This window comes from Geospiza fortis, unplaced genomic scaffold, assembly GCF_000277835.1.
Source record: "Geospiza fortis unplaced genomic scaffold, GeoFor_1.0 scaffold172, whole genome shotgun sequence".
Taxonomy (NCBI): domain Eukaryota; kingdom Metazoa; phylum Chordata; class Aves; order Passeriformes; family Thraupidae; genus Geospiza; species Geospiza fortis.
In genome coordinates, this window is record NW_005054309.1 from 7,470,233 (window position 1) to 7,485,451 (window position 15,219).

Sequence of the window (15,219 nt, forward strand, 5' to 3'; positions counted from 1 at the left end):
CTGGTAAGGAAAAATGTCACAGTCATGCTGCCAGTGAAGGTGACATCAACAAACTGGCTACCCAAAATTACTGAACCACCCAGTACAAAGTCCCCAGTACACTGCAGGATGGGCCAACAGATGCTTTATGCAAGCAAAAGATCCCTAAAGATAGGGGATATTTGGCTTGTTAAAAACTACCCTGGTTTCTAATTTGGAAAATGGATAACTAATTTAATGCTAAAAAGCTTCTGAAATAAGAATATAGGACCTCAGCACAGCATTAAGCCTATGACTCAACATTTCCCCAGAATCACAAAATCATTACAGTTGGAAAAGCCATAATTCACCACCAAACCACAACCAAAGCACACAGCTCAGTATCTCTCACAAAAGAGGAGAGCAATAATTTATCAAGCTTTTCATCCTAAGTCATAGATCCTGAATCCCAGAGGAAACCAAGTTTCAAAACCTGGTCCCTTTCTGCTCATTAATTAGAGGCTGTTGTCTTAGCAAGCCCAACATTGCACAGCTGTACAGGCCTGGGGTTTTATCAGCTAGCTGATGCTCAGCCAGTGGCAAGAGTTGTACCCATTGCACTGGAATTGCCCAGGGAATGACTGATGTTACCTGCTCAGGATTATCATGAACTCAATCACAGAACCACACAGGCTGGAAGGGACTGTGGGACTCATCTTGTCCAACCTGCTACTCCAGCCAGGGTCACACAATGCAGACCAGGTTGCTCAGGCTTTTTTTTCCAGTTGGGTGTTGAAAAATTCCAGGTATGTAGATTGCACAGCCCCTCTGGACCACTTAGATCCTTAACAGCCTGCACAGTGATATTTTTTTCTTTGTAGTTCATCTGAACCTCCCTATTTCAACCTGTTTCAACTGGATGCAGCACTCCAGGTTATCAGGAATGGCATGAAATGGGCAACACCACCTTCCCTGGATCTGCCTGCTGGGCTCCTCCTGACACAGCCCAGCATCCTGCCAGGATAGGGAGCGCTTACAGAACATGGTACAGGAGAAACTACACGAGTCCACAAGGCACACACCTCCACAAAAAAGCTTCAGTGCAGCCCAGCACCCTCCACATTTCCTTTACATTTGGAAAAGTTAGCCCACAGTCTCCCATCAGGTTACAATTCATTGAAAAATCCAGGCTTACCATGTTGCCAGTAGGACTCTGAGGGCAATGACAGGACACATCAAACAACTGTTTGATTTCTAATCTATGCTTAACTGCAGTGAATAACTTATTTCTGCTCTGCATAATACAAACACAAAGCCATGTTCTGTTTTTCCAGGAGACATTTTGTTCAATTGAAGAAAGAGATAATAAAGTTACATTTGTCAGCCTTTAAAAAGCCCTTCAAAACAAATCCTGCTCCAGGGAAATCTTCTATTTAATGCAGCACTCCTGGAGCTGTTAGAAGTGAGCCCTGTTTTGTGCTCTGCCAATGACATGATTTGTCTTGCCTCTAAACCAGTGTTTGGCCATTTGTATCTTGCTCCAAGCAATTTATTGTCAGTGGTGTTTTTTAACTGCTTTATTGGACAATCTCATCACCATAACTGATGGGGCTTTGCTGCCTAGCTGCTTTCCCCTGCCACCCCCAAGTGACACAGTATTTCCCTCTGCAGAAGCCACTATTGTTTTCAGGAATATTCATTACAGGAAAAAAGTTGAACAACAGTTAAGACAATTGTCTGCCCTGCAGTTAGATATGCCTGATTCCTCAATTCTCCCCTTTATTGAATTACTGTAGATTGAGATAGCAATACTGTGTGTTTATTAGAAGGCTGAATAAATGTGGTTAGGGGAATCTTTATTTTTAAAAAGGAAATTTCTCCGTTAAATCTGGTAACAGATAAAATAAACATTTCTAACACTATTTAACTTACTTTCTTTGCCTGTTATATCTACTTTGTGGGGAGATTTTTGTGCAATTGTTTGAAGATTACAGTGTATCTTGTAAGAAATTCTTCTTCACATAATGCAGAGGATCAGATCCAGAGGATGAAGCTCTCTAGAAAGTAATACCTGAGCCACTGATGGACTTGAATAAAATATCTTCTTGCTGTTGTGCCTTTCCCGTAACTTCTGCCTATGGATTAAATTATACTGGCTGCATTAAAAACTGGGTAGATTTGTGCAACATTTTTGTGGCAGGTAGTTTGAAATAAGCACCCACTGGAAATCAAAGATGCCATACAGCTGGTTGTTTCCATTTTTAACACAAAATTTTCCTTGGGCTCCCCACAGCAGTGGTCTCAGAGTCTCCTCCCTCCCCAGCAGATGCTGAATGCTCTCCCTCTTGCAGAAACAAGAGGCACTTTCTGGCTCACACCTCCCAGCCTCTCACACATTCCCTCGTTCTCCTTCCCCCAGAGTGCCAGGGCAAGGCACAGACCAGCTCTGGCCAAGACACAAAATACATTTGAGTTGTGGGGCCTGAGCTCTTGGGCTGCTGGCCAGCTCCTCCAAACCTTCTTCCCTAAAAAATGAAAAAAATTCAATATCCTGGTTAAAAAAACCCCAAAACTATAACAAAACACTCAACAGAAGCATGTTGTCCTTGATCAAAGAAATTACCCTGGGTGGTCCACATGCTACCAGCTGGGTGGGTATTTGGGTTGGATTAGTGGGAGTGTTCTGCCTTCACATACAAATATATCTTGTGGAAGAGTATCTTAGGTAAAATATTTTTACTTCACTCCCAGTTGCTTTACCTTGCATTTATTTATCAGTAGACATAAAGGATGAAAAGTCCTGGTTTTCTACTTTCACAGATATACAAAGTTTTTTAACTGCTACTTTTTACTGAAAATATAGGAGATAAAGAGATCAAGGAAAAGAAATAATGTAAAGACTATTTGAGATCCAGTCTCACAAATCTAAAATCAAAATGGCAAAAATGAGAACTCACTTTCTGGCAGGTACCATCTCCTCTACAAACAGGAATTTACTCAGCTGCTTTGCCTTACTTGATAGATCAAACAGATGCTGGAATTCATTATTTAAGGCAGAGAAATCTTCAATATCCAGTTGGGATATTATTTACCTCTCCTTACCATGAAGAAAATTTTTTTTTTTTAAATTTTCTAAACCCTTACCATATTGTTTTGGTATCAGAGGGCAAGGTGGCCCTTACAGGCATTAGTCACCAAAAGTAACAAAACACAAGTTTTAAGTAGCACATCAGTCTGTATTGCTTAAAATAAATGTGCATTCCTTCTGCCTTACAGAGCACATAACTTCAGAGGGAACTAATGATAAAAATAAGAACAGCAGTGGAAGGAAACTCTGTTTGGCTCTCAGAGGGCAATGCATGCAGCCCTGCCTTACCTGTAGCCTGCAGCAGTAATGCGTTGCTGCTGACAAGTCACTGATTTCAAAGCAGGTTTCTGTGCCACTATATGCAAGCTGTAGAGATTCCTCCTCTTCTCCCCACTCTAATCTGTATTCAGAGATGTCAGTACCAGAACATTCAGGACTCTGCAACACAAATATTTATGTGGTTCAGTTCAGAAATGAGCACTTTGGATCGCTGTGTTTCACTGGGGAAGGAATGAAGTACATGGAAAAAAAGCCCAACCATCACCCTTATTTTTAAATTAATACACCATTACTGCTGCAAATAGAAATGTACTGAGTTAATGTTCCCTAAGAGGTTACTGAAACAGGACAATTCTGCACAAAAATTACCTGATTGAAATTCAGAGAAATGAGTGCACACAGCTACTTTGCCTTCCATCAGGACACTCAGGAATAAATTGTTTCTCCACTGGCTTGGCAGAAGCTCAACCGTGGAGAACATAAAAAAAGCACCAATCTAGTGCAGCCTAGCTGAGAGATCAAAACACAGCTCTGGAAGCACTGGCCTCAGAGCCTGAAGCAGTCACTCATGTGCTGAGAAAAGAACCAGCTCAGCAAGGGAGGAGAGCAATGGCACCAATCACCCCCATAGCACTTAAGCTAACACTTATCTTGAGCTCAATGCCTAAGATGCTGGAGAATGGAGGAGGAATGCACACAAATTAAAATAAAAGTAAATATTTGGGGAAAACACAAACTTTTGAGGGGGGGAAAAGCCCTACATCATAAGTATTTATGGAGAGTTAATTCTGTATCAGACTCCAGTTTCAGCCAAAATCAAATATTTGTATTTGTAATTCCAAATGAGAACATGCTGATGTGCTAAAAGCTTGCAAAGTGCACTTCTATCATCTGATGCCAGTGCAGGAGGCTTTGTGTCTGAATCCTGGTCTGGAAGACTCATGTCCAGCTTTGTGTAATTCTTCAGAGCAAAGCAGAAAAGATAACTTTCTACAATAGAATAGTTTCTACCTGGGGTTTCCTTGCATAACGAGATAGCTCCAGCCCAGTGAACAGCTCTCAAGCTCAGTTTTGAGTTCTGTGCTGAGCGTACTGGTCTGGGTAAGCAAGGTGGAATCACACAGGCGGGGACCCGACTCACCTCCCAGCTGACCAGGACTCGTGTGTTGGACAGGAAGGACAGGGAAGGTGCTCTGCACTGGCCTGGTGGTCCTGCTGCTGTGGTGACCTCTGTCACCTCCGAATACGGCCCGTACTACAGGGGAACAAGATATCATTATTCTTATTATTACTATTATTATTATTATATAGGTGTACACCCATCTCAAAGCCCTCAAGAGCTTTCCAAGAACAGCACATGAACTTTTTCAGCACACTAAACTTTCTCAAAGGCAGACTGGGCCTCCAACACCCAGCACCAACCACCAGAGCTCAGGATGAGCTCACACAAATGACTCAGAGTTGAAGTGTGAGGTGAGCTCAGGAACAAGCAGAGAGCAGGTACATCCTTTGTGCATCCTCCTGTGTGGCAGCAAGTGCTCGTGAAAGCAGAAACCACCTCCAATTTGCCCAAAAGTGAGAATGAGCACACAGTGACTGAGGAACAGTTTGTGTCCCTCTGCCTTACCTTAGCACAGGGTGTTCACGTACCAAAAACAGCTTCCCATGGATACAAAGAGGAGCACAAAGACCAAAGCACATACTGGAGTCCGTTTCCAGTTTCTCTTACACAGAATGCCTGCCCCAGGTTACTTGTAACAGGACAGGATGTGCTGGAGCCCAGCCTGGTACAGCGTGTAGGGCCGCGCTGCGCACACGCCGCGCACGCTCCGCTCCATGGGCAGCTCAGCTCAGACAGCCTCTGAGCCCGTGGTAGCAGAACAATTTAAATGCAGATTAGCAAAAGAAAAAAAGCCAATTTTCAGCAGTCTGGGAACCTGGCTTCATGCAGCAGTGCGAGGACAGGAGATAGCACTGAAACAGCCTTTCTGAGGCCTCCTGAGTGGAAGAGCGAGGTTTGCTCAGTACATCCCCGAGTTAATTAGAAATCGTTCTCCAGAACAAAGCAGCTTCACTTGGAAGCAATTAGAGGAAAAACACTGGTATTTACTTATTTTGTAATGCAGTACTAGTGAGCGTGAAAAAAATGAGCCACTACAAAAAGGCCAAACGACACGGAAATGATGAACCCCAGAAAACTTCTCAGCAGACGTGTCAGTATCTGCCAACGAAGAAAGGCCAACACTGATTGCTTTGTCTTACAAAGAATGTACATGGCAAAAAATGTCATTTATTGACTTCTCTGTTTTCAAGGAAGAATCTGGTAAAGGACATCCTCCCCTATTTTGCACCTGGTAGAAAAACGGAGCCAAACCAGAACCAATCGCCTCATTTAACAAAGGGTGGACTCAGAAATGCTTTGCAACTGTTCTGCCAAAAAAAAGGAAAAAAAAAAGAAAAGAAAAAGGCAAAGCATCACATATTCAAAGCTACCAGGTAGGCAATGGCTCTCACTCCAGCAAGCAAATCTTATCTTTCCATGTGCATTTAATTAATTTTTCACAAAAACAAAACAGTGGGTGTTTTTAACCAAAACAGTCTTGCAGATATTTCTAATACCCAAGTTTTAACAGAACTTCTCCCTGTAAGTGAGTAACTTCAAACCTTTGTGTTATGTTTGTCATCAAGATTTCCTGGGGAGAAACACGTCAATGCATGTAGTTTAGTTGGGACTTTATATTAAACACCACTGGAATGACACAAAGGAAAGCATAATCAACCTAAACCTCAATGAAAAAGATCTTTCTGCAGATCACCGTGGACATCAGACAGAATTTCTGATGTATTTGGGAAGGCACTTCTTTCAAGGAAATAATTTAATAGAAAAAACTTCATTGAATCTATAAAGCACACGTGCTTTTTTAGAATTAAAACAAAAAAGTCAGCAGGAGTGTGCGTTTCCCTCAAAACACACCACCTGAGTGAAACTGCAGATCTTGTTTTTACACACTTTAGGTTTAAAACAAAAAAAAAGGAAATGCAACAGAATGAGGATGAAGAGAATCCTCCCTGCAAGCAGCTGTGACTTTCAGCAGGGATTTGGCACATTTGGGAGCAGCTGATTCTGGCCAAACCGTACCAGTAATCAAAATCTCCTTTTAAAAGAGACCCAGGTCTAAAACTGCAGCTCCCACATTCCTTTTGAGCATTTATCACATGGTTTTTCCTTTGCCCATCTCCCCCTGACCCAGCTGAGGAGCAGCACTGACAGCACCCAGAGGGGCTGGGGCAGCTCACGTACCCCGCCGTCGTTCAGGGCCCGCACCCGGAACCCGTAGGTGGCCCCGGGCAGGAGGCTGCCCACGGTGCACTCCAGCTCAGCCCCGTGGTACACCTCAGAAACCACTTCTTCAGGGGCTGTCATCTCCACGCTGTACTCAGAGACAGGGCAGCCACTTTCTGACTCAGGGACATCTAAAAGAAATCATGGAATTCGTTAATAGCGTTAGGGCGTGCGCCAGAACAGCCATTTTTTACTTCATATACCACAGAAATGTGTATTTCTGCTTCTGTGTATAGACAGAAGATATCTCACAGATATCTTCTACCTATATAGATATAGACACAAATACCTCTTTTGTTGTGGGCACCTTTGTTTTTGCCCATGAAAACAATGTATTTGATAATACCTGCATGTTATGTTACAAGCCAGTAGCACAGAATCAAACTGCCTGGGGATGAGAAAAACAGCAGCCACCAAAATACTTCCAGCAATCATTTGGGTGGATTTTTATGCTGGTGTTGAATTATATTTGACAGTTAGAAAGTTTACTCATCCACAATTTGGCTTAACAAGTGATGCCACAAAAATACTTGGATGCTGCAAGATTATCACTGTGAAGAAAACACTCTGTTGTAAACTGGCACCTGTCTTGCATTCTGAAAAATGTTCATTTTTTGACAACTTAGTGCCATGAGTGTAGTCCAACATCTTTGCACAACAACAGGGGTCCAATAGATTATGTGTTATACTGTGGATCAGGATTTAAATGCCACCCAAACCCTCAATATGTTCTAACTCAATTTTTTGAAAGAAGTTATGCATTAGAAGCTTCTAGCAAGCCAATATTGCAAAGGAATAATAAAAAAAAAGATTTTGAGTCATATTGTGTTTTTGAAATAAAAGGACAGATATTCTAATGAAGTGGATACTTAATAGCCAGGGACAGGGACAGGGCTAAAAAACAAAAAATGGCTTACCCCACTGCAGCTGCACCTCCCTGTGCCTGGGCTTGCCCAGCAGCCGGGGCGGGCGGCAGGGCCCCGGTGCCACGCTCAGCGTGCGGACAGGTAAACTCTCGGAGCACTGGGGGAGAACACAGCTCAGTCACAGCCTGACAGGAGCACAGCTCAGTCACACCCTGACAGGAGCACAGCTCAGTTACACACTGACAGGAGCACAGCTCAGTCACACCCTGACAGGAGCACAGCTCAGTCACACCCTGCTGTGAGCACAGCTCAGTCACCTCTGCAATAAGCACAGCTCAGTCACCCTCTGCCATGGCCACCACCTTCAAAGTGAGCCACAGCTACAAGAAATTGTCTTCTACACCCACCACTTCATGGAAATTTATATAAATAGTAAAGGAGAGGAGATGCTATCAAGCATGTCAGTACAAATGCAATTAATAGAGTTCCTTCATTAGCATTCTCAATACTATGCTCTCTGTTTTAATTTTCCTTGGTTTGAAAATAATGTCAAGGCCTAAAGTACTCAATCTTAAATGAGAAAAAGCTCACCAGAGCAGGAGGAATAAGCGTATATGTACTGAATTTAAATCAAAGAGGGGAATTACAGGAATTGGGGTCTGACATAAGGAACCCAATAATTTAAAGGATTCAGCCCTATGAAAGATAATTGTTACAACAAACCACCTCTTTCTGCATCCTCCAGTCAATACAGGGTCAAGCACATGAGAGTCTGTGGCCTTTTTCAAGCAAGTGGCCACGTCAGATATACATGATGGTCTTTTTCTGATGTAAATATAAACAACTACAGATTGGTTCTGAGGAAACCAAATCCCACTAAATTGCAGCTTGCTGAAAAGAAAATTATGTACACACAGAAATCAAAATTTCAGCAACTTGCAGCATGAGATTAACTGCAATCAGTTTAGTTTTACTGTGCTACAGGGAAAACATTTCCCTTCTTTTGAAAGCAGAAGTATTTTACCAAAATTAGCAGATAAATCTCTGAAAAATATAAACCCAATAGCCCTTATTGTTAGATAACACCCACCTGACTGTGTCCACCAGTGCTGATACAGCATGCCCGGAGTTTATACAAAGTGCCTGGTTTCAAGTGAGTACAGGTGTATTCTGTAGCTGAGCCACTGTAGGCCACTTCCCACTGGTTTGCTAAAAATAAGATACATCCAAGTTTAAAAAAGTGGAAAGCAACACATTTAGGAATGTCCAGGAGAAAGGAAAATCTTCCACAAATGATGTATTTCAGGAAAATCATTAGTATTAATATGAATGTTATTTTCCACTTGAAGACATAGCACATAGATATACATGCAAATACATATACTTACAAATAAATATGAGTATTATATATGATGTATAAATGTGCAAATATATGCACACAAATATAAATAAAAATACTTCTAGATTTAGCCATATAATATAAAGTTCTGTCATGATTAGTAAAAAGAGGACACCTAAAAACCCACTACAAAACGTTCCCAAAATCCAACCTCAGCTCACCCAGGAATCTTGCAAAGTACATAATTGTTTAAATCACATTATTAGGGCATTAATTATAATAACCTAAAAAATCAGGACTTCCGTATAGTAGCCACAGTGTTTTTAAATTAAGACAACTTGTCTCAAGTTTACCTTCTGGACTTCCTTGAGAAATCTCCAGCAGATACTTTAGGATTTCTGAACCACCATTATCCTGTGGAGGATCTGGAAAAATCAGACAAGAAAAGGAGCGAAAGGTGACAAAACAATTACCAAACCTGCTCCTGATCCAGCTCCTTCTCCCCAAACTCCTCCACAGTAACTACACCAGGTTATGGGCAGCAGAAGGGGGTGACAGACATTTGTTTCCAGCATGAATCAGACTAAGGCTGCTGGATAATGATGATCCAAACAACATGTATGGAAGAAGCACTGAAAGGGAAGTGTGTAGAGGTTTGCTCTATTAATAAGGGAAGCAGCTGGAATGAAGCTGCATTGGGACACAAAATGGAGAGTGAAAAGCCTGAAGATGTACTCGAGTGTGAATTAATCAAAACCAAAACATTTCTGCTTCTGAACACACAAGAGCCTCTACACACCTTTTAGAATATTAAATAAAATAAGCTGTCAAGTTCTCCAAACACATTCAATTTTGGTCTGAGAAGGAGCATGAAAAATCTAAGTTCTAACACACATTTACGCCATTTTATTTGAATTTCTTCCGACCCCAAAAAGCTCTGCTACATCAGTCTGAGCTGGCTTACCCCACTTCACACTAAAGCCATGAGATGTTATTGGCCCCTTGATCACGGGTCTGGTGGGAGGTCCTGGCCTGTCTGGGCTGGTTGTGCAGACCAACACCTCGCTGGGAGAACTCTTCCCTTCCACGTTGGAAGCAAACAGCTGAAACAAAACCACAATGAGTTCACCCCTGTTCACTGCAACTGCTCTCCTGGCAGCTCTGCACCAGACTTCTTTCAGTAATTGCACAAATGTCACATCCCAAAGTGTGTGGGACTGTAGTAACATATATTAGATTGTCACGATGTTTCTTTACAAACTGCAGTGATTTCTTCCCCTCTCCACCAGCAATAGATCATTACATGTTTAAGATAAAAGCAGTGCTGGTTTTCCCTTTAATGAAAAAGTCACTTTTTAAAAATAACTGGGTCAACTTGCAACAAGTAGCTTTTTCATAAAAGAAAAATAAGAGAACTATAACAAGAACCATAACAATAACAAAACAAGAGAACCATAACAATAACTTTGGTATTTTTGTTTTGGAGATATTTCTAACTGCTATTTACAAAGTAATTCAGAGTATATCAGTAATCACACAATTAAAAGTCAGATCAAAGCTGTGCCTGTAGCCACTGACACCAGGCCACAAATTTGTTCTGGTATCAACGCAGTTTTGTAAAATCCATGTTTTATTTGAAAGCAGGTCTGCAAAGAAGCACCAAGTGTTCTCTCCTCTCACATGCCACAACAGCCTTTACAACACTAAGCTAAAAGGCATTATCTCAGAGTGACAGCACAAATTCTTCCCAATCCTTTGGGTAGTTCAGGCAACTTCACAAGGTTTTCTGTCCCAGAGAGCAGGAAAAGAGCATTCCCTGGGAGGGAGTGAGGCCCTGGCACAGGCTGCTCAGAAATGCTGCGAATGCCTCATGGACAGAAGTGTTCAAGGCCAGGTTGGAGCACCCTGGTCTAGTGGGAGGTGTCCCTGTCCACAGCAGGAGGGCTGGAATCAGGTGATTTTCCAACCCAAACCATTCTATGACTGTGATTTTTTCTTTTTGTTGCTCCTGACTATACTAAAACCTAGAGAGGCCAGGTGTTGGGCTCACACACAGCTTCTGGCCACCTCCAGAAGGACACCACATGTGGGTGGCACCTCTTGTGGAGCCACTGCAGTGGACAGGGATGGATGGACAGCAGCACCACAGCTGATCCTGGATCACCCCACTGCCTTCTCCTCAACAGCAACATCCACACTGTGCTCTGATCACAGACCTCAGCACAGAGAGGAAAATGCTGAACTTGGTGTTTGCAGGAAGACTTCAGAGCATCTCTCAGGGCTCTGAGCATCCACAGAGGAGAAGACACCAACACCTGCTAAAAACCAGCTCCAGAACCAGCCACATTGATATATGAGACAGAAAAGCTTCATTCTGTGGCTGCCAGGGGAACACAGGCCCCTGTGCTGGCTGGGCACCTGACAGTGTTTGCAGCATTCTGTAGAAGTGAGATGGGATTTGTGACCAGGTTTTTGGGAGCAATGCAGCTGACTATGACCCCCTCACACCCTGAGCTACACTTTTACAACATCCTCCCACATGGTACTGAGAACTGTGATTGTTCCCCAAAGTCTGAGCAACAGTATCTCCTGTGTGATAAACGCAGAAATACAACTAACAGTTTAATATATTAGGTCACAGTATAAAGCAAATTTGTATTTGATGACTCAGTTTTGGAGGGAGCACTAAAGGATCCCTGTAGTGCCTGGAAAAAACCCAAAACAGAAAACACTACACAGTGACAAGAGAAAAAAGACTTTACCCTGAATTTATACTGTGTGCTTCTTCTGAGATTCTTCACAGTACAGGCTTGCTCCTCTCCAGTGTACTTTGGGTGAAACATGCTATCCTAAAAAAATACAAAACCAAACAACTTCCCATAACTGAGGAGTCTGTGAAAGTGTTCCCTGTGTTAGTCTGTACCTAAAACACATTACAGCAAAGGGGCTTTATAGCTGAGTGCTTAAAAAAAAAACCAAACAAGAAAAAACAAACATATTTTATATATATAACAATATTAATTATTATTACTATTATTACTTTTAAACTGCAAGGCCACAATACTTTCTTTTTAGAAGAGACACGTTGCAGCTGCCCTGAATAATGTAATTTTGCTGCAAAATAAGCACAAAACCAATTGTGACAGTTTAACCTGCTACAGAACTGGAAGTGACAGATGACACAAGCCCACCAAGGAGCAGCCAGGAGGACATGGCAGACTGACCTAGCCAGGGACAAGCTGACCTGCACCTCACAGAATCCTGTGTGGCTTTGTAAATAATCATAGATGACAGCAGAGACTTTTAGCTAAGGATTCCTAATTCTGCTGTGCAGCAGAGCAAATCACAGAGCTCCACCCTGCCAAGTACCCAGCACTCCTGGAAGGCCCTCCAAAGGAACAGTCCATGCTGCTCTCAGTGATCTCCAATTAATAAATCAAAACTCGATTTAAGTCATGCACTTTATGGCAACACAGCACTCACATTATCTTCTTCCTGAATTTCCAGGGTGTAGGAAATCACTTCCTCTGGTGTGCATCCCTCTACTTTGTTCCACTGCAGCGAGATCCACGTCACACCAGCTCGGATGAGCCGTGGTGCAGAAGGGGTCTGAGGAATATTGCCTGCAGTGTAGCAAACCACCTCCTGGCTGTACCCACTGCTCAGAGACAGAGCAGAGAGAGAAATATTAAATACAGACAAACAAACCTCCAAATCCCCACTCCAGACAAAGAAACAAGCAAAAAAACCAAAACCAAAACAACAACAACCAAAAAAATCCAAAAATTAACCCAAATAAACCCCAAATAAACTCACCCCACCACCACAAAAACACAAAGCTAAAGAAACCTAAACCCCAATGTACTTAGAGAAATATTTCACATTTTCAAAAAATTTGGATGAAGTTCAAATTTCTCAGGTGGAAAAGATGAACACCCAGTTAGGAAATGCCAGAACTAAGAATAGAAAAAAAAATGCAGGATAATGTGTCCTCACAGTCATTTTTACAGATCTCACCACAATAACACTGGAAAAAATATTTGAATGCCTAAAAATATCAATTTGGTATTAACTGTGGAGGAAAATCTCATTTAACAAAGGGGAACTAAAGTATAGGAAACAAAACATGAGGTGTTCAACTTTTGGATGTTGAACCTGAGGTGTGCAGAATACCAATTCTATAAACTCTGATCAAGCTCTCAAAGGAAGGTCCTCTCAAAGGACATTCTTGCAATTTTCAAAATCTGTTTGCAAAGTACAAAACGTATCTTGTACTTTAAAGTCACACCATGAACTTAACACACAGAAAAAGCCAAATCTCCTTATTCAGAATCTTCTTTCTCAAAAACAACCTATTTGTTGAAATACACTTATATTTAAATAAAGCACCTATAACGAAAACCCAAACAAGACAAAAATCATCATACATGGTAAGTCCACAAGCATTACAACAAACCAAAGCCATCTCATGACATGAAGTGTTAGATGACATTATCATGCCTTAATTCTGAGCGCTGTCTATAAAAATAAGGCATGTGTTGCTGGTGCTTATCTCACAGATTAGCCCAGAACAGCTGACCATAAATAGTTTTTAGCTCACTCCTTCCTCAATAGCCTGAGGGGACAGAAAAAAGGGAGAAAGAGAACAAACAAAAAGAAAGGGGGGAGGAGTGTTGAAACATGCAGTAAGATATTTTAAAAATCTAGAATCTGGCAAAGAAAAGAGATGCCAGAACTGGGAACTCTGCACAAACCCAATTCCCTTCCAGTTACACTCAGCAGGTCCAGCTCAGCCCCCCTCTCCCTCCACACTGAGTATTATTTCAATGGGGAGGGAATTAATCTTGCCAGAAGTTGGGAAAAGGGACTCTGTGCACACATGAGTGGTCTCAGTCCATGTCAGGGAACACACAGGAACATGAATAAAGAAGCTTTCTAAAGCTATAAATTACTGAGAGGCTTGTGTTTGAGAAGACAGAACAATGCAGGACTCTCCCTACACAAAACACATTATTATAAACCAGTGCTGTTTCTTTTGTGTCCTTGTAATAATGATTAGATCCTGTTTAGCTACGGAGGACAATAAAGGAGTGCACAAGGGCACTGGATGTTTGGCTTCTTCACAGCTGAACCTTTCCTGGCCTGCCCTGCTTGCCTGAGCCCAGGAGCACACACTGCCCCTGCAGCACTAAGTCTCTCTGGGCACACTCTGCCCCTCAGCTGCAGAACATTTCATCCCAGTGCTCCCCAGTAGCTCCCAGAGGATTGAACTAAGTCTGATTTCTCACCCATCTTCGTGTGAGTGCATCAGTTTGTGTGCAAGGAAAAGCTAAACCCCATCTTTCAGTGCCTTGGATGTGCCTGTCCTCTCTCAGTCCTGCCCATCTCTCCCTTCTTTCCCACCCCATCAGCCAGCCCTGCCAGTCCTGAAGAAGGAAGGGACTGTACTGCTGAAAAGAGACAGAAGGGCTTTGCTTTAAACCAGAAAAATAAATAAATATATCAAGATTCCTTTCAAAATCTGTATCTCAACTTCCCCTTGCTTGTTTTTCTTGGTTCACAGAGGTCCCTAGTGGGAATTTTACATAACAGATGTATTCTTTTCGTATTAGGAACAGACCACAAAACACCATTTAACACCTCAAAAGGAGCCTATCTGCTCAGACTGATCTCATCAGCTGAAGGTACACAGCAATTCCCTGGGAGGTGAAGGGTATCATCAAGGAAAGCCTGACTTACCTTGAAGCATTAACAGAGCAAATGTCAGATACTCAATTTGAAACCATGAAGGGAAAAGAAACAAACCCCCACCCCCCCAGAAATTCCTCTTTATGGAGGAATTATCCTCATTGATGGGTGAACTTTTCAAGTACACTTTTTCTCAAGGAAGCTCCCCAGTTCTCTGAGGAGCTCACCTGGTACCGATGTCGTTCTGGGCCGCCAGGCGGAAGGTGTAGCCCAGAGCTGGGCACAGCTTGGTCAGCTTGCAATGCTTCTGGCTCCCAAAGTAACATTTTCTGAAACGAGAGAAATCCGTGATTGGATCGCTATGAAACAAAACCACGCCATGCTTGTTTCAGGAGTGCTATCAGAATGAGATGTTTTCATAAAGGAAGCTGTGTGAGCACTGACAGCACCGCTGTGCTCTGAAAATCACACAGCTCAGCAGAGTCTGCCTGCTGCCACATCCCTTCTCCTCTCACCTTCTGGGAGTTGTGAGATGTGTCTACAGCACATTGAAATATCCCACTCACAAACAAAAAAGTGGGAAAATTATGAATGAAATTAATTTCTGCATCTCCTCAGTCACGGGAGCAGGGGAAAGGTGCAGCCAACGCTCTGCACG

The 15,219-nt window shown here is 42.4% G+C and overlaps 1 protein-coding gene across 1 annotated transcript in view; it reads right to left on the reverse strand.

The window, feature by feature from the left end:
* The window catches only part of FNDC3B (fibronectin type III domain containing 3B), a 146,944-nt gene that overhangs the window by 30,916 nt on the left and 100,809 nt on the right, over positions 1-15,219 (reverse strand). The window contains exons 12-21 of the mRNA XM_005419033.2: positions 14,789-14,902; positions 12,357-12,531; positions 11,636-11,722; positions 9,838-9,976; positions 9,227-9,298; positions 8,625-8,743; positions 7,586-7,691; positions 6,627-6,799; positions 4,467-4,580; positions 3,335-3,484 (exon numbers count right to left, since the gene is read on the reverse strand). Of these exons, the coding sequence (XP_005419090.1) occupies positions 3,335-3,484; positions 4,467-4,580; positions 6,627-6,799; positions 7,586-7,691; positions 8,625-8,743; positions 9,227-9,298; positions 9,838-9,976; positions 11,636-11,722; positions 12,357-12,531; positions 14,789-14,902 (1,249 nt within the window). The remainder of the gene's footprint in view (positions 1-3,334; positions 3,485-4,466; positions 4,581-6,626; positions 6,800-7,585; positions 7,692-8,624; positions 8,744-9,226; positions 9,299-9,837; positions 9,977-11,635; positions 11,723-12,356; positions 12,532-14,788; positions 14,903-15,219) is intronic.